The sequence below is a fragment of the Pituophis catenifer genome, unplaced genomic scaffold (assembly GCF_029215685.1).
Source record: "Pituophis catenifer annectens isolate HBS135680 unplaced genomic scaffold, rPitCat1.0.hap2 SCAF_2, whole genome shotgun sequence".
NCBI classification, from domain to species: Eukaryota; Metazoa; Chordata; class Lepidosauria; order Squamata; family Colubridae; genus Pituophis; species Pituophis catenifer.
In genome coordinates, this window is record NW_027256882.1 from 265643533 (window position 1) to 265670099 (window position 26567).

The 26567-nt window shown below is 36.4% G+C and overlaps 1 protein-coding gene across 1 annotated transcript in view; it reads left to right on the forward strand.

The window, feature by feature from the left end:
- ADAMTS6 (ADAM metallopeptidase with thrombospondin type 1 motif 6) overlaps nt 1-26567 on the forward strand; it is a 96071-nt gene that overhangs the window by 2464 nt on the left and 67040 nt on the right. The window contains exons 3-6 of the mRNA XM_070935857.1: nt 4471-4639; nt 5848-6065; nt 10058-10141; nt 10720-10865. Coding sequence (XP_070791958.1) covers nt 4471-4639; nt 5848-6065; nt 10058-10141; nt 10720-10865 — 617 coding nt within the window. The remainder of the gene's footprint in view (nt 1-4470; nt 4640-5847; nt 6066-10057; nt 10142-10719; nt 10866-26567) is intronic.

Here is a 26567-nt window from a genome sequence, read left to right on the forward strand (position 1 = left end):
AGAAAAGTAAGTTGAATGTACTGGGAATGGGGTATTGAAGAAGCGTCCATTATAAACAAGAAGAGATAGAGTCAGGAATGAATATCGAATGAATGTGTATTGAATGAATGAGTGACTAGACTTTCATAAGTAAATAAATGGACCAACATAATGCTTTCAATTTATTTATTTAACAGGGTTCTCTTTATCTAGTTTTAGAATGTATTGAGTACAGATCAGGTTTTAGGTCATATTTATATAGAAATATTGAAAATTCAAAATAGTTCATATAGTTTTATGTGGTGATTGTATGAATGTATGTATGTATGTATGTATGTATTATGTATTATGTATGTATGTATGTACATTTCAATCTCTATACTATTATTCCTTTCATTTAATTTGTCTACGGACTACCTTAGGACTCCCCAGCAATTCAAAATGCTGTACAAATAAAACAACCACTGTAGCTAAATAGTTTGCCTGCAGTAAGAATTTAGATACAATTTTCATACATTTCTTGTGTGGTATAGTCATGATTACATTACTCTCACTGTTTTCAGTAGGTCTTTCCTATATGGATCAACTCTGGCTTCCTGCTGATGTGGGCAGATGTTCCATGAAAACATCTGAAATGCTTATATCACATTGGCAACATCTGTGTAATTTTACAGATGTTTTTATTGGACAGAATCTTTTTATGGAGAAAGTAGTATAAGCTTCTCTTATGAACTGCACAATGCAATTTCCTAATACTAGCAAATCTGTTAGCACAACTCTTTGGCTACAAACATGAAAACTGGGAAGGAAAATAACTGTTTTTTCAGTATTAGTGGTAATAAATCACAGCCAAAGGGATAATCCAAGGATAAGCTGTATTTTTTGTAAGTGATAATTTGCTGTCACAATTCTGTGTTATTTCAGGAGTGAGTCTTATATGGAAATAGACTTGTACAGTTGTACTATAATTCAAACCTAAAAATAACTGTAAAGCACTTGGTTAGAAAATGGTAAAAGAGCACCATGTTTGGAGAATGACACACTGTTTATTACTGTAGTAAATCTAAGTATCATCTATAATGTGAGACAATCATGGCTGGTTTGCATATAGGTCTCTTAAAACTTTCATAAATTTTCTACAAATAGGATTACTCATTAGGATTTCAAAATATTAGAATTAGGTTTCTCTCTATTTTTCATTGAGCCTTATTCTTTTGCAACACTGATCAGCATAGCTGCAGCTTTATTAAGTTTCTCTTGAATTATTTTTCAAAGCAACAATTCCACTAAAGTGGATGCTAGCCACTTTAGCCAGGCTAGAGTTTGCTATCCTGAAGAAGAAGGAGCACCTTTACAGGTTGCCTGTACCTTCCTAAAGGCCATGAAATAAGGATGGCATATACAATACATCGGCAAGACTAATAAAGAATTAGTTTTTCTATTTTAATAACAAAAATACCAGTCAAATGGTACACTATGTATTTATCAATTTTGAATAATTTTACATGAGGAGAAAAAAAGGAGGAGGACTGGAAATTCTAGAATTATAGCTCAATGCATTCAAGAAGTTAAATAAAAGAGGAATAGATAATCTGATGTTTTTTAAATAGTGAAATGTTTTGGTCTAGTGATTAAAATTCCAGGCTAGAAACTAGGAAATTCTGGATTCTAGTTCTGCCTTTGTCATAAAAACTGACTGGGTGACTTTGGGCCAGTCATTCTCTCTCAGTCCAACCATCTCACAGGGTTGTGGGAAAATAAAGAGGAAGAAGGTGTATTGGATCTATTTGCCACCTTGAGTTGTTTGTAAAAAATAATAAAGGCAGAATATGAATGAATGAATGAATGAATGAATGAATGAATGAATGAATGAATGAAAGCTTTCCTTATTTAAAAAAAAGGTGAATGTAAAATGTATGTGGCTTTTTTTGTGGCCAATCATACTGTGCGGCCATTTTGAGGGGCAGGACTGGTTTTAAGACATACCTGTCATTCTCTAAATAGTCATTCTTGGATCCCATTAACATTACTGGAACATGTAGTCAATTAATGATGCTTCTCAACAGTTTTTAAGATGTGTGGACTTCTGTTCCCAGAATTCCCCCGGTAAGCTTGCTGACTGGAGGAATGCCAGCAGTTGAGGCACACACATCATAATTTTTTTAAAGTTGAGAAACACAGACTTAAGACATCACAATCTTCTCAGCCATATTTTAGTGTATGATATTTGTATTTTCTACATCTCCTTACTTTTAAGAAAAGGAGGCTAATTTCTTCTCAGACTTCATTATCTTCCCTGATTTTGGCACAATATAAATGATCTCACTTGCTTCCTGACATTTCTGTGAGGTAAAACAGATTTATTACAATGATTTCACACTTAACCTATAAACTGTAGTTCATGATGAATTTTTATCCAGAGTAGGTCTCAGTGTGCTTAGCTGTGTGGCTCTTGTACAGGGCAGCTGTTCTGTAGGAGCTTTAGCTGTCAGTACTCAATTAATTATCCTAATAGAATAAATAAAGGTCTGTCTAGATAGGATTTATTTTTCTATCTATGTGAGTAGATTGGATGAATTTATTTTAAAACCCCATATCTTAATGCATAAACATATTCAATTAAAGAGTACTAATTTAGCTGTAACTTTTTCCTTCAACGAATGTTAATCATTCTCTGTATGAATTGGAAAAGGTTAAGGAGAGAAAAAAAAGAGGAATTTCTCTTTAAATAAACAGGACTTCTCAGGGGCATAAGAAAACTTTCATTTTAGGGGACTTCTTCTCCCTCTCTCATGAATTGGTGAAAGCTGTGGTGCTGAGAGAAAGAGGCAACTCAGAGGCTGCCCTATGATTTATTATACTGATAGTCCTCACTTAGCATCCACAAATGGGACTGGGAAAAACGGTCACTAAAGGTGCAACATGGGTTGGTTTTATTTGTTTCATTTATCAATTTGTATGGCATAACTTGAGGTAGCTTGCAGAATAGGATTCGGACATCAAGTAAAAAAGAAATTAACAAAAGAGCCAAAATGAACAGCAGAATACAAGATTATTATATTTTTAAAGATAAAATTGGTTAAACATTCAGATGACTAAATTATTCAGCATAAAATATAAATTATTGTCAAAAGAAACAACTAGGATTGTTTGCATAAACTCTGCTATATACCCATAATTTTCAGTTCTTTCAGTATTTTCCTTTGACAAATATATAAGTACTTATATTATTTTGTAAAGTTTTTATGCTTTTAAAGAAAGAAAATACAATTTTAATCTATTGATGGGCATTAATATAGTATCCATAGGTCTTTCTTTCAGGGAGGTTAATTTTTTTGGTGCAGTAATTCTTAATGTTTTCTGCACTTGTTAGTCCCATTGCTTAACTGAAACAGAAAACCATTGAAATATATTCTTGAACAAGCCAAAACATTTTTTACTTTTCTACATTTCTACATCAAAAAGCCTGGACTGAAGTCATGGCCCTCATGATTTTCCTGTTACTTTTTACGTTCTGTGCTTATCAGTGAACATTTTCCCTGTGTTATAACACTCAAATAGTAACAGTCGAAACTAAACATAAATTAATTATCAGTTTATTGTAGAAATTGAGGATTACATCTGTTTTGATGATGTGCTGGTTTGTGCAGCAGTGGTGGTTGGAATTTAAACAGTTTCTATAAATAATGTAAATAACATGAATAATTTTGATGTTGTTGATTAGATGGTATTGGATCAAAACAATACATTTTTCTTTTAATACATTGCTTTGAATACTTTTGTAATTCAAATATGTACAGTATCTTATGAATGTATTATAATTGTAGCTATTTTAATATATTGATTTTAATATAGTGATGGTCTCTGACTGGCATTATCTGAGTTTGGAAGCTAAACATGGTGAAGCCTGGTTTTTATTTTGATGAGGCAATACTAAAATATAGGCTAGTATGAGAAGTTGGAAAACATCTTGGAAGAAGATAATGGCAAAACACTTCCATTGCATGTATCCATTAAGTGATTTAGACTTGAATTCAACTTGGAGACTTAATCTTTTATGGTATATTATAGTAAATAATCTATAATATCTGAATGTTGATATTTTCTTTGGATCTAATTATTAAGGATGACTGTGATTTCAAGAAAGGTTTTTTTTTTTTTTTTGCTGTTTTCACAGTTCATATTTAAATTGTTGCCATGCCTGTACAACATTGAAAACTGTGTATTATATAAAATTGGATGTCTAAACTGGTGGCAACTCTTTCTATAAGAAAATATATATGTCTATGGGAGATATGTATGAATCTTCAAATTGAATGTTAATTATGCATGTATAGTTTTGTGCTTATTATAGCATTTTATATGCTTGCTTTCAAATTGAAATTAAGTTAAAAAGTTTAACTTAATTGGGAGACTAAATTATATATATTAAAATAACTGTTTTATATATTTTAGATAACTTTTACATACATCTTTTCTTTTTTCCTTAAGCATGGTATAATTGCTACAGACGATGAAGAATATTTTATTGAACCCCTAAGGAATACAAGTGAACAGTCTGATAATTTTCATTTTGAAGTTGGTCATCCACATGTAATTTATAAAAAATCTTCACTGTATCATCAGTTCTTCTATGATCATACCCATTGTGATATTTCAGGTAAATATGTCAGAATTCCAGTAATAATTTCATTACCAATTGTGAAAAAATACCTAGCTATTTTAGTTTTTCATTCAAAGAAAAATACAATTATATATTGTGTTATAGTTTGTTTTGTGGTACTACTAGTTTTTCAAGAATATCACGGACTCTCAGAGCAAAAATCCAAAATACTGCTATCTGTTCAGCTTCTGTTAAAGCAGCTAAATTATTATCAAACAGAAAGCTCTATGCAGTTATCAATAGGAAATTCCTTATCAGTTCAAACTGTAAATTTATTTGCAAGTTTCTCAATCAAAGCCTTTTTTATCAGAACCAGATTAGGATCCCCACAGAAATAGGTTTTCTAGTTTAAGATGAAGATTGTAATTTTCTCTATGGCTTTATTTATTTTATTAGTTTTTAATTGATTTTGATTCTTTTATTATGACATTTAAATGTACATATTGCAAGTCTTGGCTTTGAGAGGATTTAATTTTACTAATCTTGTTTCTATACATTTATTCATTCCTTTATGTGCTTCTTAAGAAAAAAACCTGATAAAATATGTTTATGTTCTTACATGTTGTTAAATATGACTTATTCCCTAGTCCTTTTGGTTGGATAAATGAAATATACTCTACATGGGTCTACCCTTGAAAAGTATTCTAAAGCTACAACTGTTACAGAATATAGTGGCATTGTTAGTTCTGGAAGTCCATGGGGTACATGTAACACCACTGTTGTGTGAGCTGCACTGGTTACCAGTTTGTTTCCAGGTCCAATTCAAGATGTTGGTCATTACGTTTAAAACCCTTTATAGAATGGGTTCTGGGTATCTCTGGAGCAATCTCATTTCAATAGGATTAGCTCATCCCACTATGAGTCCTCATTTTACTGACTTTGGAAGGATGGAAGGCTGAGTCACCTTGAGTCAGTCAGGATCAAACTCCTGGCTGTGGGTAGAATTAACATTCTAACCATTCCACCATCACCATTTATATTTACTGTTTTATACCAAATTAGGTTATTTAGTGCTTTTAAATTTTTAAATTTCTAATTTGTATAATTTGTGTTATGGTTTAATTTTTAAATTTTTCCTATGCTGAATAAAATATCAGTTTGTTTAAGAAATTGGAACAAAATAATTTAAAAACACATGGATATATAATATATAAATATATATTAAAAGAGCAGTCAGTCATGTCACTAATTATTTTGATTCCTAGAAGAACTCACAGGAAGTAGTAAACCTTGGTGTCTGAACAATACTGCTGCTTTTCCAAGTCTTCTACCAATTAATCAGACTTTGGACAATCATCATCGATTGAAGAGATCAATAAGCACTGAACGTTTTGTGGAGACGCTGGTAGTAGCAGACAAAATGATGGTGGGATACCATGGGCGCAAAGATATTGAACATTATATTCTGAGTGTTATGAATATTGTAAGTTTTATCCCTCTACATATTCATGTAACTTATTTTAACATTACAGGCTGTAATGTTATTAAATTTAAAATATAAAGATATATTAGTACTATGAGATGGGATGGGCTGAGAAAAAGTGACTGACCCAAAGTCACCCAGCTAGTTTTTCATGGCCCAAGGTGGTACTAGAAGTCATAATCTTCTGGTTCCTAGGCCAGCACTTTAACTACTAGAGCAAACTGGCTCTCAGTGATATTTTAGTTCTGTGCCCAGGGCAGTATCTATTAATTGGATGACCGAGTCATAAAGGGTTGACCTTACTGCTACATCCCCCCCCACCAAATAACTAGTTCAGTTAATAGGATATAACCACCACACTGGCATCTACTTTTCCAATAGCAAAAGCCTCCACACAATTAGATGCTTCTTTTGTTTACATGGGACCACATCATCAGTCAGTTTGTATCATCTGGACAGGGTACTTCCCTCTAGGTCAGCGGTTCTCAACCTGGGGGTCGCAACCCCTTTGGGGGCCGAACGGCCATTTCACAGGGGTCGCCAAAGCCCTCTCTCGCCCCTGCCTTCACTCACCCTCACCCTCTGCCTCTTTTGGATCGCCCGGTCGCCGTTCGCTTACCCCGCCCACTCCCAATCTATTGCTGCCTCCTGAGTCCCAGTTGATGGCTAGAGGAAAAAAAAACTGTTTAAATTCTTGCCGCGGGGCTTCAAAGGGCCGCCCTATAGCCAGTGGTGGGATTCTGCCAGTTCCACCCCACCCCTTGCCCCGCCCCTCCGCACCACTATTTATTGCCAATAAATAGTGGTGGGCGAGGGGAGGGCGAGCCAGCAATTTAACAAACGGTTCGGTGTTTTTTTGTAATTTTATTGGCCCGCAGAGCTTCAGCATAGGCTAATTAGCCCTTGATTAGATCGGCTCCGACTCTCAACTGATTTGCTCAGAGCTGTTTTGCTCAGGGCTCTGCTGCTTGCTGGATTTTTTTCCCCCTAGCTATGCTGAAAAACGAAACTGAAAGTAAAGCAGGCTGTTGGCTTTGCTGTTCCTGCAACGTTGGAAAATTAGGCAGGCAGATTTATTTTCTTTTTCCTCACCAAAAAAGGTAGGTGCAAACAATGGGAAATTTAGGGAAAAAGAGGAGAGCTCAAGATTTTAAAACACAAAAGAAAAAAAACTCTATTTAACTAGGGAATTGTAATAATTGAGATACTATTAATTGTATATTGTGTTGAAAGCAGAAATGGTTAAGTTGTGGTTTGGAGGAATATATGGGGGAAATTATTTGGTTTATTATTATTGGTAAATATAATTAATTGATTTGTAAGAAATTGGATTACATGGAAATAATTGGAATATTCATGTTCATATTGATTAATATACAAAAAAGGTAGTTATATAACTAATTGATTTATATTAAAATGTTGAATTTATATTAAACAACTGTAATATTACATAATTAACCAATGTGAGGATGGATATAAAAATAGATGACAATGGGAAGGGGTATAATATAGAATAGAAGGGAAAAATTGAATTTGATTAAGATTAGAGATGAGGATGAAGGGTAATATTGGTTTTTTACAAAAATAGATGAGGAATAAATATGGCAAAAAGGAAACATAGGAATTATAAATTTAATTGAAATGACTAAACACTGTTTAAATTTGTGAACCGGCCAAATACTCTGTTCAAAGTGTTGGAAGAAATCTCCTTCTAGGTTCTGCTCCAAGTGGGGAAAAAGACACTGGAAACATGGAGACTGCTTGGAAAGATGGTTTAATGGTGGACAGGATCACATGGCTTGAGTTCCTGAACAGAAAAGGGCAGATACAGTAAATCCTCTGGTTTTTATGCTCTCTCTGGCTCTGCATTTCTTGGGGCCCTGAAAGAGTATCCTGATTGGTTGTCAGACTCCCAGGGAGTGGGGGTCTTAGCTAGCCTTGCTGGCTGATGGTCACATGTGCTTCCTAGTTCACATGTGGTGAGTTTCTGCTGCTATTGTATAGAGGGCTAATCCTATCTTTATTGGATCTTTGGCAATTCCTACTATGGGTCTGCCTGAAGGAGGTAGATCTTTGTTATGTAGAATAGACTGGCCCAGGCCTTAATGGCCCATTGACAAAGGGTGGGGGCAGGAAGATGGGAGCTGCTTCAAAACATGCTTATCCCAGGGAAATATAATATTCTCCCTTTTTCATATTTCCTAAAATATTTCACTCTTCCAGGAAAGGGGTGGGTGCTAACTTCCTACAAAAGAAAATACATTGTATGTTTGTATGTGTGTTTCTAATTATTGTTATTTATTCATATTTGTTCTCTTTTATTCTTTAAAGTTTAACAATTCATTCTTTATCTTAATATCTTTATATTTGTTTGGGGTTGGCTTTCTTCCCTTTCATCTTTTTTATTGTACAACAATCTTTCTCCTCAAATCTACCACCTCTCTCTTTTCTTTCCTTCTTACTTTCTCTTCCTCCCCCTCTTCTTCTCCTCCCTACTTCCTCTTCCTTTCTCCTTCTCCTCCTCTCTTCCTTCCTCTCTTACCCTCACTCCTACTCTAATTTCTCTTCCCTTCCTTCATCCCTCTATATTGCTGTATCCTTTTATGCATATGGACTACTCAGAGGGCTGAAAAAGTTATTTTTGACTGGTCCTTGCACTTTTGACCAGATCTCGAATTTACGACTATCCTCACATTTTACGCTTTTTGCCCTATCTTATCACCATGGTGAAAAGAAGCAGTTGTGAAATGAGTGACATGGTTGTTAAGAATGCTGCACAGGCATAAATGTGAGGATGGTCATAAGTGTGAGGACCAGTCAAAAGTGTGAGGACCTGTCAGAAATGACTTTTTTCAGCCCTCTGAGTAGTCCCTATACACGTAGCCATGGCCACCCGGTCACATGACCAGCTAGCCACGCCCACCCAGTCACATGACCTCCAAGCCATGCCCACAGAATAAGCCACGCCCACAGAACTGGTAGTAAAAAAATTTAGAACCCACCCCTAAACATGGGGAACTGTATTAAAGGGTCACCACAACATGAGGAACTGTATTAAAGGGTTGCGGCATTAGGAAGGTTGAGAACCACTGCTCTAGGTAGTTGGGGGCAATAGTCCTTTTCTTTTGGGGAGGATTAAATAAATTGCACAAATGCCAACTATCTCTTGTGCCTCTGTATAAATCGTTTCACCTGCCCAATTCTGCTTGAACCTCTGAGCTAGTGCTTCTGCTCCTTCATGGGCTTTTATCAAGTAAAACCACTTTCAGGCATGTTGTTAAAGTAGTTATTTAAAAATCAAATTGTGTGGTAGTTCAGTTTCAGCTGATTGTTTCAGTATTACATTTCTTTTTCTGGGTTGGTAACTTTTAATTGTTCAGATGTATATTGCAAAGAATTTTAGAGGGGAATCCTGTAGCCAACATCAGCCTAATCCTCCATACATTCTTTCATGTAAGGACAAATTTGTGTTTAGAATATGTAGATAGCGTCTGTTAAGAATCACTATACTGTAATATTGTAAACAAAGCAAATGTGAGAAATTTAGGGCCATTTTACATTAGTTGCTTTTCTCAAGGGCAGTCAGATATAGAGCACATTATACTAATCTGTATGGGAGGTGATTGAAACACAATTTATTGTAGCCAAATTTATCTTTTCTTGCAAAAGTAAAAGGGAACACTGTCTGGAAAAATATATATCTCAAAACTGAATGTAACATTTCAGGGGAAGTACCATAGTTAATATTAATATAAACTTTTTTCCTTATTTTTCAAGATTTAAATTACCTAATTCTTAGAGTGTTAATAATCTACAGTTTATACTGAATAAATATCACTATATCCAAATAATATATTGTATTACCTACATGTTATGATAAAATAAAAAAATGTTTTTTAAAATAAAAACTAAATGAGACATGAGACATATTTCAAAACTAACAGGTTTTTATTTGTCTGACTTTATGTCTTTTCTTCTTTTCTGGAGGTCAGGTTGCCAAACTTTACCGTGATTCCAGCCTAGGAAACGTTGTGAATATTATAGTAACTCGTTTAATTGTCCTCACAGAAGATCAGGTAAGCAAGTTCAGATGTCTAAAATTTAAGTAATACAAATTAAATGTGATAAAATATGCCTAAATATTGTTTGGAAAAAATGTTTAATGGTAAACATTTGCCATTACCAAGAGTCATCTGCATTATTATTTTGAATTTGGAAAGATTAGGAAAGTATTATTTAAATAATTGAATATTAGTTCAATTGAATATCATGAAAATAACATAAGTGGAAGATTGGAGTTCTAAAATGTTTTCATAACTTGTTTTTTGGTCTTGAATTTTGATATTGTAAAAACCTTCTAAATAGTACTTTCCTCTGCATAACAGTACTTGCTGTAGGAGGAAAAGATAAATATTGGACTAACTCTATAATCCTTACTTTTGGCAAAATCAATTTGAAGTTTGAAATTAAATCTTTAAGATGCATGCACAAAACATACTGTAGGGCAGATTTAACAGAGATAAAAATTGGCAAGAAGAAATTATTCCTAGAAATCACTGCTTCTAATTACAGATCATATTTAGACTTCAGAAGTCTTAACCGCTGACCCTAGTAACTTGTTTGGAACATTTCTGGTATGCATGTTGTATTGCAGCCAAACTTGGAGATAAATCACCATGCAGACAAGTCCCTTGATAGCTTCTGTAAGTGGCAGAAATCCATTCTCTCTCACCAAAGTGATGGAAACACCATTTCAGAAAATGGAATTGCCCACCATGATAATGCAGTCCTTATTACTAGGTATGATTCACTGATTTTTTTTCTCCTTTCTGTTTCTCATTTATTTGTGCTTTTAAAAAATACTAAAGTATAAGTATTTGTAGTAATCACATCAAGATGAAAATATTGTTTATATTGACATAATAATACAATATTCAATAATAAATCATACAGTTCTGTCAGTAATAGATAAAGCATAAAGCCTACTGCATATGAAATGAAATAATATAATTGTATGTTTAATAGTTTAAAAGTATTTTAGACTTTTTATTTTAGAACAAATCAAGAGCAGGACCCTAATAAGTTCCTGTTCATGGACTTCTGAAAGATGTGCATTCTTCTATCTTTTTTGTAGTTTTGAGTTTTGGAATCATCTTATAGTTATATCTATCAAAGAAGTTTTAGTTCATGGGGTATATCAATGGAAGATAGCTTTTGCTTTGTATACATGGCTTATGGCTGTCTGCTGAGGGAAATAAGACCTTGGTCTTTAGTTGTTGAACTTCAAGATAACTTCTTAATTTATTAATCATGTTTTTATCACAGAGTTCAGGCACATGTAAATAGGAATTGTACTATGCTGACCTCACAGTTGCTTTGTGGGTAGGTCAAAAGAAAATTACTTGCCTGAAATAGTTCAATCAGCTTCTGGGATTTATAGCCGGCTCTTTTTGCATTATCTTACATCTGTTAAGACAATCCAGTGTGGCTGAAAATATACAGGTGACCGACAGATGGCAGCAAAATGTTAGAATTTTTGTTGCTCTTTGCTTCCACCAGTGGGAAAATATCTGATATTTGCAGTTCTGGTTGTCCTAGCACCATGATGGTGAACCTATGGCACGCGTGCTATCTCTCTGGCTAGCCAGCCGTCGCCCGTTGCTCTTCCAGGTTCTGGCGCGCAAATGCGCGCTGGCCAGCTGGTCTTTGCGTATGCAGGAGCACCAGAAACTGGAAGAGCAGCTCCCTGAGCTGAGCTTCTGGTTTCTGGTACACACATGCGCGGCAGTCAGCTGGTCTTTGCGTGAGCATGCACGCCAGAAACTGGAAGGCCAGGTGACCGGCGCGCATGTGCATGCTGGAAACTGGAAGATTAGGTTCATGGAGCGTGTATGTGCATGCCAGGGAACTGCTCTTCTGGTTTCCGGCACATCTGCATATGTGCACCTGAGAGCTCCTCTTCCAGTTTCCAGCATTCCCCTCTGCGTGTGCTCCCATTTCGGCACTCAGTGCTGAAAGGTTCGCCAACACTGTCCTAGCACATATATTCTGTGTGTTCATGAACCTCACTAAAATAATGTTCTTTTACTAAGGGAATTCATAATAAAATCAATGCGTCTTACATATTTTAATCAGAATAGAATTTTTTATTGGCCAAGTGTGGTTGGAGATACAAGGAATTTGTCTTTGGTGCATACGCTCTCAGTATACATAAAAGAAAAGATACATTTGCCAAGAATCATAAGGTACAACATTAATGATAATCATAGGATACAAATAAGCATTCAAATCATACTAAGAAATAATCAATATAAATTGTAAGAATACAAGCAAAAATGTTAGTCATACAGTCATAAGTGGGAGGAGATGGGTGATAGGAACAATGAGAAGATTAATAGTAATGTAGACTTAGTGAATAGTTTGACAGTGTTGAGGGAATTAATATAGTAAATAGTAATTTAAGAATAATAATTGGGTGAGCTACTTATTTTAAGAATTACTATTCACAGCTAATAAGAACTGTCTCAGCTTCCATGGTGTTTAGCTTTTTCTGTTACAAAAGCCTTTGTTCAAGAATAATTACATTTTTGGAAATAGTGTTTGTATTCTTTCTAGTTCTTTCAACCAAAGTACCTGCAAAATTTCCAAGTGAGTTATTGACATGACCTTGCTTTTCCTCACAAATCTTCAACCTGCACTCTGAGGGCATTGTTTCCCTTCGTTTCTATATAATAGTTTCATTTTGTCCATGCTAATTGACAGTTTTAGTCTAATGTTTAGACCTAATGTAACAGGTCTAATGATTGTTTTCAAGTATTCTTTTCTACCTTAGAGACCTTTTAGAGTCTCTACTTTCATGTGTAGTAAAGTTCTTCATAATATTTTGTACTGTGCATATTATGATATGAGAGCACATTTTCCCCAATAACAACCGTGTAAGGTCAAAGTACCTTTGGGACAACCATGACTTGTATGACTAAGAATCTCAATAGACGTCAGATGTGGTGGTTATACAAAAAGACTCAAAGGTGTTTGAAAAAAATATATGAAAATATTCAGAAAGTTCTAAAAATAAGCATCAATTTAAAACCACAAATACTTTTATTAAATATGATTCCAGATAATATAAATGAAAAACACCAGAATTTATTAAGGTATATGCTAAGAATCAATCGGGCCCAATATTGAAAAGCAGAATAAATAGAACTTATTAACTTGGTCCAAAACATAGTATAAAAATATTCAAATAGCAATTAGTGGCTGGGAAAAAGAGGAGAGGGGGACTGCTGGAATGCTTTTTAAATATATATGGGTTTTTTTAACTTTGAAACATTTTTATATAATCATTATTTGTTTGTGTATCTCCTTTTCCTTTCTCTTTGTTTTTTTTGTTTGTTTGTATATTCAATAGACTTTAGATTACATTTTTACAATGAAAAATAATATTTCAGAAATTATTTCCTTACATTATTTAAAAAATCCTGAGTAAATGGAGATGTAGTAAAATTAATACTTTACTTAAATATTTCTACAGTCCAACACTTGATTCTATTTGGGAAAAGTTATTGTATATATTTTGTCTTGTATTTCCATTAATTGAAAAGTTTACTATACAACTTTATATATGTATGTATATATATATATGTGACTATACACCTAGTATGGTTTTGTTTCTTTTTTAGCTTTTCCCTTTCTTTCATAGCTTTGTGTAGCCTTTTTATTTTTCTATTTTTTTAGAAACATATTTAATAAAAGAAAAGGAGGGTTTGTTTTTTTTAAAGGAGAAGTTTTTCTGGAGGTAAAGATGAAATGAATCTTGGTCTTCCCAATGCCAGTCTAGCATCGTAACCACTATAAAATACTGGCTTTTAATATGGTAACATTGTGAGAATGACTTTGGGAGACAGAAGGAAGAGGCACAGCCACACAATAGTTTGATAAATAAAACCTGAGTCCAAGGGAAGGATGGGGATCAAGAAAATCTGGAGAATAAAAATAAGGGCGGAGAAAGATGCTTTGAGAGTTGTAAGTGTCTGTTATGATAATCTTACAGCAAGATAGTGTTAGTATTTATGGTTTGGGCTTCTTGTCTGGGGTCAATCTTGAAGGGCTGTCAGAAGACTGGGTTTATAAAGTTTATAAATTTTATTAATTAAACAAAAGGAAAAATTAAGTTGAGGCAAGATAAATCCAAAGTTTCAAGTTTTGCTTACTGCAAAATATCTCATATACTGTTCCAATATACTCTAATAGTTTCAATTCTCAATATATTTGTAAATAAAAATTCATAGACGTGAACAAAGTTGAATTATATAAGATGTATATGTGTGTATGTATGTACGTGTGTGTGGGTGTAGAGTGAGAGAGTTATTTTTGTGGACTTCTTTCAAGAACCAGTTTGGTCTAGTGGTTAAGACATCAGGCTACAAACCAGGACATTATAAATTCTAGTCCTGCCTTAGGCATGAAAGCCAGCTGGGTAACTTTGTACCAGTCACTCTCTCTTTCTCAGCCCATAACTTCAAGCTTGGGCAACAAGCTAGTGCAGTGATGGCTAACCTTTTTGCCATCGCGTGCCAGGAGAGGGGGGGCTGGGGACGGTCGCATGCGCACGTGCCCATGCGCATGTGTGCGCAACCCCCTCCCCCCCCCACTCCTGGCACATGATGGCCTGGTTTTTCTTTCTTACCTGGTTCCAAATCCTCTCTGTGTATCTGGGAACGGCGAAAACAGCTTTTCCCACTCCCTTGGAGGCCCTACGGAGGCTGAAAAGGCCCATTTCCCAACTCCCGGTGGGACAGGAAGTGACATTTTTTGCTGTCCCCAGCCTCCAGAACCTCTCTAGGAGTCTGTAGGAGCCTCTCTAGGAGTCTGTAGGAGTCTTCCCCACCCCCACCCCAGGCCCTCCAGAGGCAGGAAACCGCCTGTTTCCCTACTTCTGGTGGGCCCAAAAGGCCCGAAAATCAGCTGGCCAGCGTGGGCATGCACCCCAGAGCTGAGCTGGCGTGCCCACTAATATGGCTCCGCGTGCCATAGGTTCACCATCACGGAGCTAGTGTGTCAATTCCTATCAAAAACTGCAGGTCCTGCAGTTGCAGAAAAATGCTAGGAAGAAAAAAAAAAGTGAACTTCTTTTCTTTTTAATATAAAGACAACACACAGACAAACATACACCATATAATATTTTTTTAAAAAGTCACTTTGCTAATTTAAGAACTGAATATTCAAACTGGGCCATTGGCTCAAAATTTAACATTATATGAATAACATTGCACAAACTTTAAACTGACATGCTTTTCCACTCAGCTGGCAGAGTTGCAAGGTGGAGATTAGAAACATATGGTTCCTGTTATACAAAAACTATAGTTTATCATTACATTTTAAAAAATAATGGTGGTTGTAAACTTTGTTTTAATAAGAGCATATATCATAATTTGATTCTGGTTTTTAAACAAACCATAGTCTAAATTAATTAGAGGCATACAATAAATTGAAGTTAATGTTGTTTAGGAAACAAATGCTTCCTATCTCCTTTCTGCTAGGTTTTAAGGGAAGGGAAACTGAAGGTGTTGTTTTGTGATTTAGGAAATAAATAGGCATATTCAATGTTTATATTCAAGCATATGGATTCTGTAGTTATACATTTAACTTTTTCCTTGTGAAAAAGCATTATTCATTGTATTTATGTTGTTCAGGAATTCAAAGTGATGGAATATATTCACATTCAACAGAACATTTTTTTTAATTGAAAAAGTTTTCAAATACAAATTTTCCCCCCTTTTTCCTCTCCTCCCTAACCCCCCCCTCCCCTCCCCCCATGGCTTCTCCAAGATGAAATCCAAATTAATATCACATTATATAATACTTTACCACCATTATACACCACCCCCTATGTGCTATACATTTCTTCCTAACATTATTATTATATCCCCTGTATACTATACATTTAACAGCATTCGGCTAAAAACTATATAATAGATCCTAATTTGGCATTTATTCTACTCATAATCTACCCATTTCTTCCACCTAGATACTTATATTTCTTTTAAATATATTAATATTTAAACATGACATCCTAAACTAAGCAATCAGTAACCTAACCTATCCCCTTGTACCATATCATTTTTATATCACCCACTTTCCTACAGGTCTACCATACATAATATATTTAATATCTTTATTCTTCTGCCCATATCACTAAAAGATATTTCCATAAAACCTTCAAATGACTTTAAATTTGTATTCCATATAGTATCTTCTGTAATGTCTTTCAACTAGATTGTTAATTCCATCGACCATGCTAGGGTAACATCAAGTCCTGCGTCCAACAGTGTATTCAGTATCTTCAATTACCATCTGCCCCCATCATCAATAAGTATTTCTGTATATAAAAAAAATCCCCGAGTGACTTTATATTTGTATTCCATATGGTATCTTCTGTAATGTCTTTTGTCTAGATTATTAATTCCAACAACCACATTAGGGTAACAACCAGATCATCTGCATGCCCCAATTCCATAGTTCTCTTGCCTTGTAGCTCAACATATACGTAATCCATTTTTCAGAGAGTCCAAAATAGAAAGTTCCAGTCTGCTCAATCACAGGCCATCTTCCACATCCCGAAAAACACCAGCACTGCAGAGATCTGTTATTCTTCTCAAAATAGTATAAGTCTGTAATTTGCCTCAGTTATATTTTCATGTATCAGCCTTCTATAAATCCCGCTTATTATATTTAATCGTCTCTTAAATAACTGGCATTAATCTGTTGGCTAAAAAAAAATTGTCTAGTTTAAAATTTTTTAGTTTTGTAGAACCTGCTTCTTCTTTTCTTAACTTGTTGTGGTTTAGATCTCCACCCTGGTTGCCTTTCTAGGACTTGTATATCAGCTGATTGAATTACATGCTGGTCTTTAACTCGATAAGACATCAAATCAAGATCCAAAGCTGCCTCTCTTATATTTATAGGTGATCCAGCTATAGCCTCTGAAGGAGAATCCAAAAGCGGCTCATCCAAAAAGCCCTCTATAACTTGTTGTTTTTCCATTACCTCCATCTCTATCTGCTTAGCCTGAGTTTCAATCTCTTGTTCATTTTGCTTTTCTTTATCCCCCTCCTGTATTCCTGACACTGATGACATACGTGGAGATGTTGGGCCCATTTTTAAAACCTTGTAGTAAAATTCTTCCGCTTTTTCAACAGTGTTTAATTGATATCTTCCTCCTTGATATCTCAATATTATACCAACTGGAGCATCCCACCTAAATGGGATGTTTTGTTTCTTTAGCTCAGTCACCAAAAATCCAAAGTCCTTTCTATCTTTTAACATCTTGGACGGCAGCTCTTTATATATCCAGATCTTCATTCCATTCATTTCTAGAGTGGAGTTAAAAGACTTTTGCACAATATCATTTCTTATTCCTTTATCAGTAAAACAAATCACCACATCTCTAGGCAATTGTCTTTGCTTTGCCACCCAAGAATTTACTCTGTAAACCTTATCAATCTTACAGAATACCTCTTCAAAACTAACCTTTAAAATCACAGCCAGAACTTCAGCAGACATCTTTCTCAAGTCCTCCCTATTATTTTCCTGTATTCCCCTTATTCTGATCGCAAATTCCATGGATCTGAATTTCATCATTGTAACTTCATTTTCAATCCTTTGCTTTATATTATCTACATTGTAAATCTTGTGATCAGCTTCCTTCATTTTAGACTCTACTTCTGAGCTATTTTCTTGAATCATTGTCAAGTCATTTTCAATTCTTTGTATTTTATTATCCAGATTATGAATTTTATAATCAGCTTCCTTCATTTTAGACTCTATTTCTAAATTGATATCTTTATCCATCTTTATAATTACTTCTGAAAAGCTTTTCAAAGCTGTTACAATATAGCGCTTCAGGTTATCATACTTTTGTTGAACTAACTCTTTAATTTCCTGTCTAAATTTTTCGAGATTCTGGTTCATAATCTCATCATGTCTTGCCAGCTCCTCCACAACAAACTCCTTTAAGTCTTTAAGACCATTCTTCTGCATCTGCAAGCTCAAAAATTGCTCTTGTGATTTATAAATGGGGGAGCCCCCCCCCACAGCTTGGTTGTCTGGCTTTGTCAGTTTTAACGCCATCCTGCCACGCAAACAGACTCTTTTTAAAGAAAAAGTCTTCTCTCCACACAATATCAATATCAAGTCTCTAAGAAGGAAGAAGCATGAAACAGAAATTTTTCTCTTCTCTTCTAGCCAGCGCTGTTGCTTCAAATACTTTGTAGCATATTAAACCATTCAAACGGAAAGACTTTCGCTTTCAGCTTTCTTCTCAAGCCTCAGCCAGCCGCCATTTTAAACTTTTTTTTCCCCTTTTCACTCTTTCTTCATTCTTAAAATCAATCATAGGGTTGTTACAAATACTTGCAATTTAGAGTCCCAAATCCGGATTTCATCCTGCTTATTCAAGCAATCTGTTAGTTTTCGCTGATTAGGTTGGTCACATCATCTAGCTCTGCAAAGCGCAGAGTTCCCCCGAAGCCCGGAGCAGCGGCGAGCTGGATAGGGAGCCTCATCCTGCTTCCTCCCCAAGAATAAAAAAAAACTCTGGGGACTTCGCAGAGGGCTTTACCTGTTCTCGCTGGCTCTCGTCACATTTCCTTAAAGAAACGGAGTTTTTTGAGCCGCCTCTCAGCTGTAAAGGCGGCTCTTTATGGGCGGCGGGTGTGGCGGTCCCAAAAGACATCTAGCGACGACGGAAGCCAAACCGGAAGCCAGCCAACAGAACATATTTTGATGGTATTACAATTAGAGTAGAAAAATTTCCATGCTTAATCTTGTAAAACATAGGTATTTTCTTTCCCTGTCTTCAGCAGAAAGCAAGACAAAAACACAGGGCTTTTTCTCTTGGTATTCTTCTTGGACTTGGAAGTATATAGCAAGTGAAATCATAAAATCATTGTACACTTTATTGCCCACAGGTTTTTTTGCCATAATTTAAAGAGAGACAAAATAATTTCTATTATTATTTCCAATGATAGTGACAATTCAGATAATCTGCTTCCTTCCAATCCATAAATTTTTAAGAATTTATGCCCAGGACCATATTATTTATTTATTTATTTATTTATTTATTTATTTATTTATTTATTTATTTATTTATTATATTTCTATACCGCCTTTCTCCCGTAGGACTCAAGGCGGTGTACAGTCAAGAAAAATATAGACACACAAACATCATAAAATTGCTAATTAAAATTATTACTTAGTTTGGTCAATTAAATAAAACCCAGAATTAGATAACATTTAAAAAATCATTCACATGTTCGTATGTTTAGCCCTGCCTGTTGGAACATCAGGGTCTTGAGGGCACGGCGGAAAGCACGGAGATCAGGGATATTCCGTATCTCCAGGGGCAGTTCATTCCAAAGGGTTGGAGCCCCCACAGAGAAGGCCCTCCCTCTGGGAGTCGCCAGTCGACATAATTTGACTGACAGTACCCTGAGTAGTCCCTCCCTGCGAGAACGAACTGGTCAGTGGGAGGCTATTGGTGGCAAAAGATGGTCTCGTAGGTACCCAGGTCCTAAGCCATGGAGTGCTTTAAAGGTGATAACTAACACCTTGAATCGCACCCAGAAGACCACCGGGAGCCAGTGCAGCTCGCATAGGAGAGGTATTACATGGGCGTAACGAGCTGCGCCCATAATCACCCGTGCGGCTATGTTCTGGACCAGTTGGAGCCTCCAGGTGCTTTTCAAGGGGAGCCCCATGTAGAGAGCATTACAGTAGTCCATACGGGAGGTAACTAGGGCATGAGTGACCGTGTGCAAAGCGTCCCGACCCAGAAAGGGACGCAACTGGCGGATCAGGCGAACCTGATAAAAGGCACCCCTGGCCACGGCCGTCAAATGATCTTCTAAAGATAACCGTGAATCCAGGAGGACACCCAAGTTGCGGGCCCTCTCTGTGGGGAGCAAGATCTCATCCCCTATTGTCAGTGATGGTACCAGCTGACTATACCGGGACGCCGGAAGCCACAGCCACTCGGTCTTGGAGGGGTTGAGTCTGAGCTTGTTTCTCCCCATCCAGATCCGCACGGCCTCCAGGCAATGGGACATCACAGCAAGGGCATCATTGGGGTGGTCTGGGGTGGAGATGTATAGCTGTGTGTCATCAGCATACTGATGAACACTCACCCCAAAACCACGGATGATCTCACCTAGCGGTTTTACATAAATGTTGAACAGAAGGGGTGAGAGGACTGACCCTTGCGGCACCCCACAAATAAGGTGCCTTGAGGTCGACCTCTGCCCCCCTGCCAACACAAACTGTGAACGGTCAGAGAGGAAGGAGGAGAACCACCGAAGCACGGTGCCCCCTATTCCTAACCCCTCCAGCCGGTGCAGTAAGATACCATGGTCGATGGTATCAAAAGCCGCTGAGAGATCTAATAGGACCAGGATAGAGGAGCAACCTCTGTCCTGAGCCCTCCAGAGATCATCCACCAATGCGACCAATGCCGTTTCTGTGCTGTATCGTGACCTGAAGCCCGACTGGAACGGATCCAGATAGACAACTTCATCCAGGTATCGGGGTAGTTGTCGCGCCACCACACTCTCAACAACCTTCGCAACAAAGCGAAGATTGGAGACGGGACGATAATTTGATAATATAGCTGGGTTCAGGGAATGCTTTTTGAGGAGGGGCTTCACAACCGCCTCTTTCAAGGCGGCGGGAAGACACCCTCACTCAGAGAAGCATTTATAATCCCCTGGAGCCAGCCTCGTGTAACCTCCCGGGAGGCCAGTACCAACCAGGAGGGACACGGGTCCAATAAACATGTGGCAGCGTTAATCCTGTCCACGTCCTCAGGAGCCACAGAGTCAAACTCTTCCCAGATAACTCTCTCAAGACCTGCCCCCGTCTCCTCCCCTGGATCTACCCAATCGGAGTCCAGGCCTTCCCGAATCTGAGCGACTTTATCATGCAGGAATTGTACAAAATCCTCAGCTCGACCCTTTAAGGGATCTTCCCGTACCCCCACCTGAAGTAGGGAGCGGGTCACCCTAAACAGCGCAGCTGGGCGTTCTCTGCAGATGCAATAAGAGCGGAGAAGTAGCTAGACTTCGCTGCTCTTATCGCCACTAGGTAGGTCTTAATATAAGATCTCACCTGTGTTCGGTCAGATTCAGATGGGCTTGTCCTCCAATCGCTTTCCAGGCGTCTTTTCCGACGCTTCATCTCTCTCATCTCCTCGGAAAACCAAGGAGCTAGATGAGATCGGCATCGGGTCAGAGGCCGCAAAGGCACGACACGGTCCAAGGCCCCAGTAGCCACCTTGTCCCAGGTGACCACTAGGTCCTCAGTCGAGTCGTGAGCCAGAGTCTCAGGAAATGTCCCAAGCTCCATCAGGAACCTTTCGGGGTCCATCAGGCGCCTGGGATGGAACCATTTGGTTGGTTCCGTCTCCCTGCGGTGGGTGGAAGTGACTTGAAAGTCCATGTGAAGGAGAGAATGATCAGACCATGACAAGGGCTTGATGTCTATATCCCCTATTCTTAGATCATTCAGTCACTGATCAGAGACAAAAATCAAGTCCAGAGTGTGACATTGGGAATTCAAGTGGGAATTCATTTAATATTCTCCTTAGCAGAGATTCTTGGAAAGTTATGGATTAGAAGGAAGCAGATTATCTGAATTGTCATTGGGATAATAGTGATTAACAAGCATACAGTGAATAAAAACAAACAAACAAGGATAGTGGGTTGTCCGATCTCCAGGGAACAATGTTCCTGAATGCCACAACAGAAAATGTTCTCTTTCTCAGCCTCACCAATGGCATTTTGTAATGGATGGGATTAAGAGCATGCCTCTTCTACTAGATCAAGCACAAGGATGTCAAACTCGATTTCATTGAGGGCCAAATTAGGGTTGTGTTTGACCTCAGGGGGCTGGGGTAGGCATGGCTGGGGTGGGGTAGGCGTTGCCAGCTTGACATCACTCGTGTCGGGGTGCCTGCGCTCTGCCAGCGAAAACAGAACATGGCCCTCCCAAGCTCCATTTTCACTGGCAGAGGATTGCAGGAGGCTGTAGCAGCTCCATTTTCACTGGCAGAGGCACCGCGGGTCGGTCCTTCATGGCTCCCAGGACAGCCCCGGAGACCAGATCTAAGCACCCACTGGCCAGATTCACCTGCAGGCCTTGAGTTTGACACCCCTTATCTAGCACAATGGGTAGTTACAACTGGAGAAAGATGGTCCTGTATGATTTTATTAATAAGAATTTCTTGTTGGAGAAAAAGAATAAGTATCTTGCATTTAATGACACTCATCAAATGAGCTGCTCACAAAACTAATATCATAAGCCATGTCATTTTTAAAATATGGATCGAAGTTAAATGGTGTTTCACTATACTATACAATTTAATGTAACCTATAATTTTTATGTGTCTAAATGTCATTAAATAATTCTTCAGCAAAACTGATCAAATATTTTATGAAACAGGTACAGTGGTAGGTTGGTATTCACTGTTAATTGGTTTTAGGAGGGGTGATGTGTACCAAAAACAATGAGTACCAAACAAATTTTTCCCATAAGGAATAATGTAATGAGTCGCAAGGCAGTCGACACCAACAACTTCTGGCTTGTGCATTGAGAACCAAAGAAACAATGAGTACCAGAACAAAATGTTTGTGTCAAAATGCATTGAGTACCAAATTAGATGAATTTCAAAACAGTTGAGTACCAAGATACCACTGTATATAACAAATATAAAATGCAATGCTTTTAAAAGGATTTTTCCCCAGTGCTGCTTTGGTATTTTATTATGGTCTCACACAGAAAGGAAAAACAAACATTTGTATGTCCATCCATCTCCACTCCCTAGAATATTTCTATCTCAATTTAACAACTACCCTTACATCTCATGAACTATATCCTATAATTCATGGGCTGTTAAGATTTTAAAGCTTTCTAGTACTGCTATAAATTTCCATATATTCTGCAGCAATGACAAGACTTAGCACTAAGGAATCATAATAAATGAAACTTATTTGAAAATCCAGCAGCTTTAGCACTTACAATTAAGATTCTGTATTTTGATTGGATGAATGGGTATGATTTTGGCACCAAGAAGCATCTACCAAAATAAATTAAGTTAACACAGACATATCTTGGCTCCTTTTCAAACTTAGAAATATTCTTTTAATTTTTAACATTTGAAATCATTTCTTTAAAATAGACCTATTATCAGTTTTAGAGTGAATTAACTAATCAATTAAAGTACATTTTTTGTCCTGAACTAAATATAAGTTGTTCCAATGGTACTTTGAAGACTACCATGCACTGATTCTATACACATGACATTGTAGCAAACCATGATAACACCAAAATAATGACATGCATGCAAGGATATCATCACATAAATGTGTGAGAAAGAGTGTCAATAGGCATTTTAACCATTTTTTTATTTTTACTATATCCACTCCACCATATCCATAGTTATATATATGTCAAACAGCTTCCAATGAATTATTCCTGAATAATATACTCCAAACAAATACATTGCTACCTATGCATTTATAGAAGTAGTATGTATTCAAAACTAAATCCTGATTCCTTCATTTCTCATTGTGAGACTATAAAAGTAAGTAGGGTTTTAATCTGGTCTAAATTACTATTACACACAGTTCTTACAATTACAAAGAACATTATATAAACCAACTTTTTCTTATTGAAAAAGTAAAAAACAATTAACTTTTTGCATCCTGATTTTCATGAACATATAGATATGCACAGAATCATAGCACTGAAGCTTGGAAAGTAGCAAGCAAAGCAATACATTAGTTCAGCATGGTCCAAGAGCAATGCAGGAAAATGAAAAATATACTTCTCTACAGAAATATAAATCATCCAGAAAACTAACATGCTTTTTGCATTTGTTATTTGAAAACGCAACATAATAAATAATACCTATAATGTGTATCGATTGCACAGTGCATGTAGTTGTACATTTGTAACCTCTTTCAAAAGAAGGAAGAACAGAATATATATGGACAACAAGATGGCTATCATTTATCTTTACCTCCTATCTTATCCACTTTCATCTGGTGATAGTAGAAATGGAATCTGTTCTTGCTGATTTATTAGTTAACTGCTTTGAAAGAATTTAAAACGAAGATAGGATCATTGTGCTTGATAGACTGTAGCCAGCTTATCAGTGATTCCATCCGTCTCCCCCATGTCTTATTCAGTCTAGTAAGATGGGAGTGTTCATCTGGGTTGGGGGACTCTATATTTCTCTTTACATGTCTAGTTTCGGCACTAAAAATGCCTTTGTCATACTGCAGGATAATGTTTGCCTGAAGAAAATCAGGGGGAATGCATCATGTTGATTTTCTTGGTGGTTTCATTGACTTTCAATATCATTGACTATGCCATCTTGGAGAAATTATCTGAGCTAAGTATGGATGGAACACCTTTGTTTGGTTCTGTTCATTCATTCCTGGACAAATGTTGACAGAAAGTTTCTGCTCAAGTCTAAGATTTTTACAATATGGCGTTCTTTTATGTCCCCATGTTTAACGTTTATATGAAACTGCTAAGTGACGTCTTTTGGAGATTTGAACCGAAGATCATCAGTAAACTGATGATAACATCTCAGTTTCTCCTTTTTGTCATAAATGGAAATACTGAATCAGAACATGGTCATACTAATGGACTGATGATGGCTAACAAACTGTTATTTAATCAGGATAGAGGTACTCTTAGTGGATGATCCATCTACCGATGTGTGTAGTATTCAACTTTCTTTTGTTTTTGGAAATGGATACAGTTTCCTCTAAAGAATTAAATTTGCAGCTTTGGAACAGTCTAAATTCATCTTTGTCAATAGAAGCATCAGTGCCCTCTATAATATTAAGCACCTTTAACCAGTTTAGGTTGACAAATCTACCAGTTATAGTCCTACCTAGATAAATATAATCTTGTTATATTGCATGCCATGGTTACTTCTTGAGTCATATGTGTGACTGCGCTTGAGAAAGGTTTGGAAAGTATAAAATGACAGTATTGACTGGAACATGACATTATGAACTGCCAGTCTTCCTTGGTTCTTGATTGTATCTTGTCTCAGTTCAAGTTGGCATTTATCTATAAAGCCTTTTATAGCATGGGACTGTACTTGGGTCTTTTCAGTGGGCGGTTTTCTTGGAAGGGGTGGGGGGAGAATGTCCTTCCAGGAAGGGAGAAGCCTGATATCAATCATGTTGGTTTTTGGTTTTTGATACTAGGTAAACATGCTTTTATTTAATAATCTTTTAATGTAATAATGCTTTTAATAATCATTTAATATATTGATTTATAATATATTGTTATAACTGTTTTAATTATATGGGATATGCTTTTGTTTTCTGATTTTAGTGTTATGCATTTTAATTACTGAATGCTCAGTTTGTTTAGAATTGTAATCTGTTTTAGACCATCCTGGCTTAAACTGGGAAAATTTAGTGTTAAATTTTGGTTTATTGTTTATTTTTTAAATTAAAAATAAAACCAAGAAAGAGGATGGTGCAATACTTTGAATTGTGTTTCTCAACCACAGCAACTTTAAGATGTTTGAACTTTTAACTATCAGAATTCCCCAGCCAGCATGTTGGCTGGGGAATTCTGGGAACAAATGCCACATTAAAGTTGCTGAAATTGTGGAACATTGCTCTAAAAGTGTGGAACAAAATATCTTCATCTGTCTTCAAGCTGGAAATACTGATAATAATGAAATTAAGGTCAGAATCTTTCAAACTGAGGATGTTCGTGCATTCATGTTTACTATTTGGTAGGTAGTAGAAACAGTTCACAAGATTGTAGCAAATGGCCTGAATGTAGTAGGTCAGAATGAGCTGAAGCTGGATTGGATTCTCAGTATAAAAATCTCAATTGCAAAATATTGCTCAATATGTTATTTTATTTAATGTGTTGTTCTTCATCATAGCTAATGCTCAGTTTCATATAATTTATATCAATTTTTATAACAATAAAGGGTGAATCTGAAAAAAAACCCCAATATTTTATTTCTGAGATGGAATACCTGTTTCCCAATCATAATCTTTTAATTTCTCCTATAATTTCCATACAAATTCAACAGTCCTCTTTTATATTTACTTGAGTTCATTATCTGTTTCACTAAATATGATATCAAGCATTTTTGCATTTGTAAAGCTTCTACCCTGTTAATTTTAACCATTAGTTTGCTAACATTTGAACTACATTAATAAAATATAATTGATATTAAATATATAGTTAATGTTTATAGTATTTGTTCTATATGTTATTTATTAAAGTTAAAAATGATTTTGTATTAAAATATTTGTCCACTGCACTTGGAGCATAACGGACAATCTCCATATTATATGTATATGATTTATTTTAAAGTGAGCTGATACTATAGGGGGTTCACTGATATTCTGTTAGCCATGCATCATACTAATCAGGAACCAGTCGTTATCTCTTTAAGGT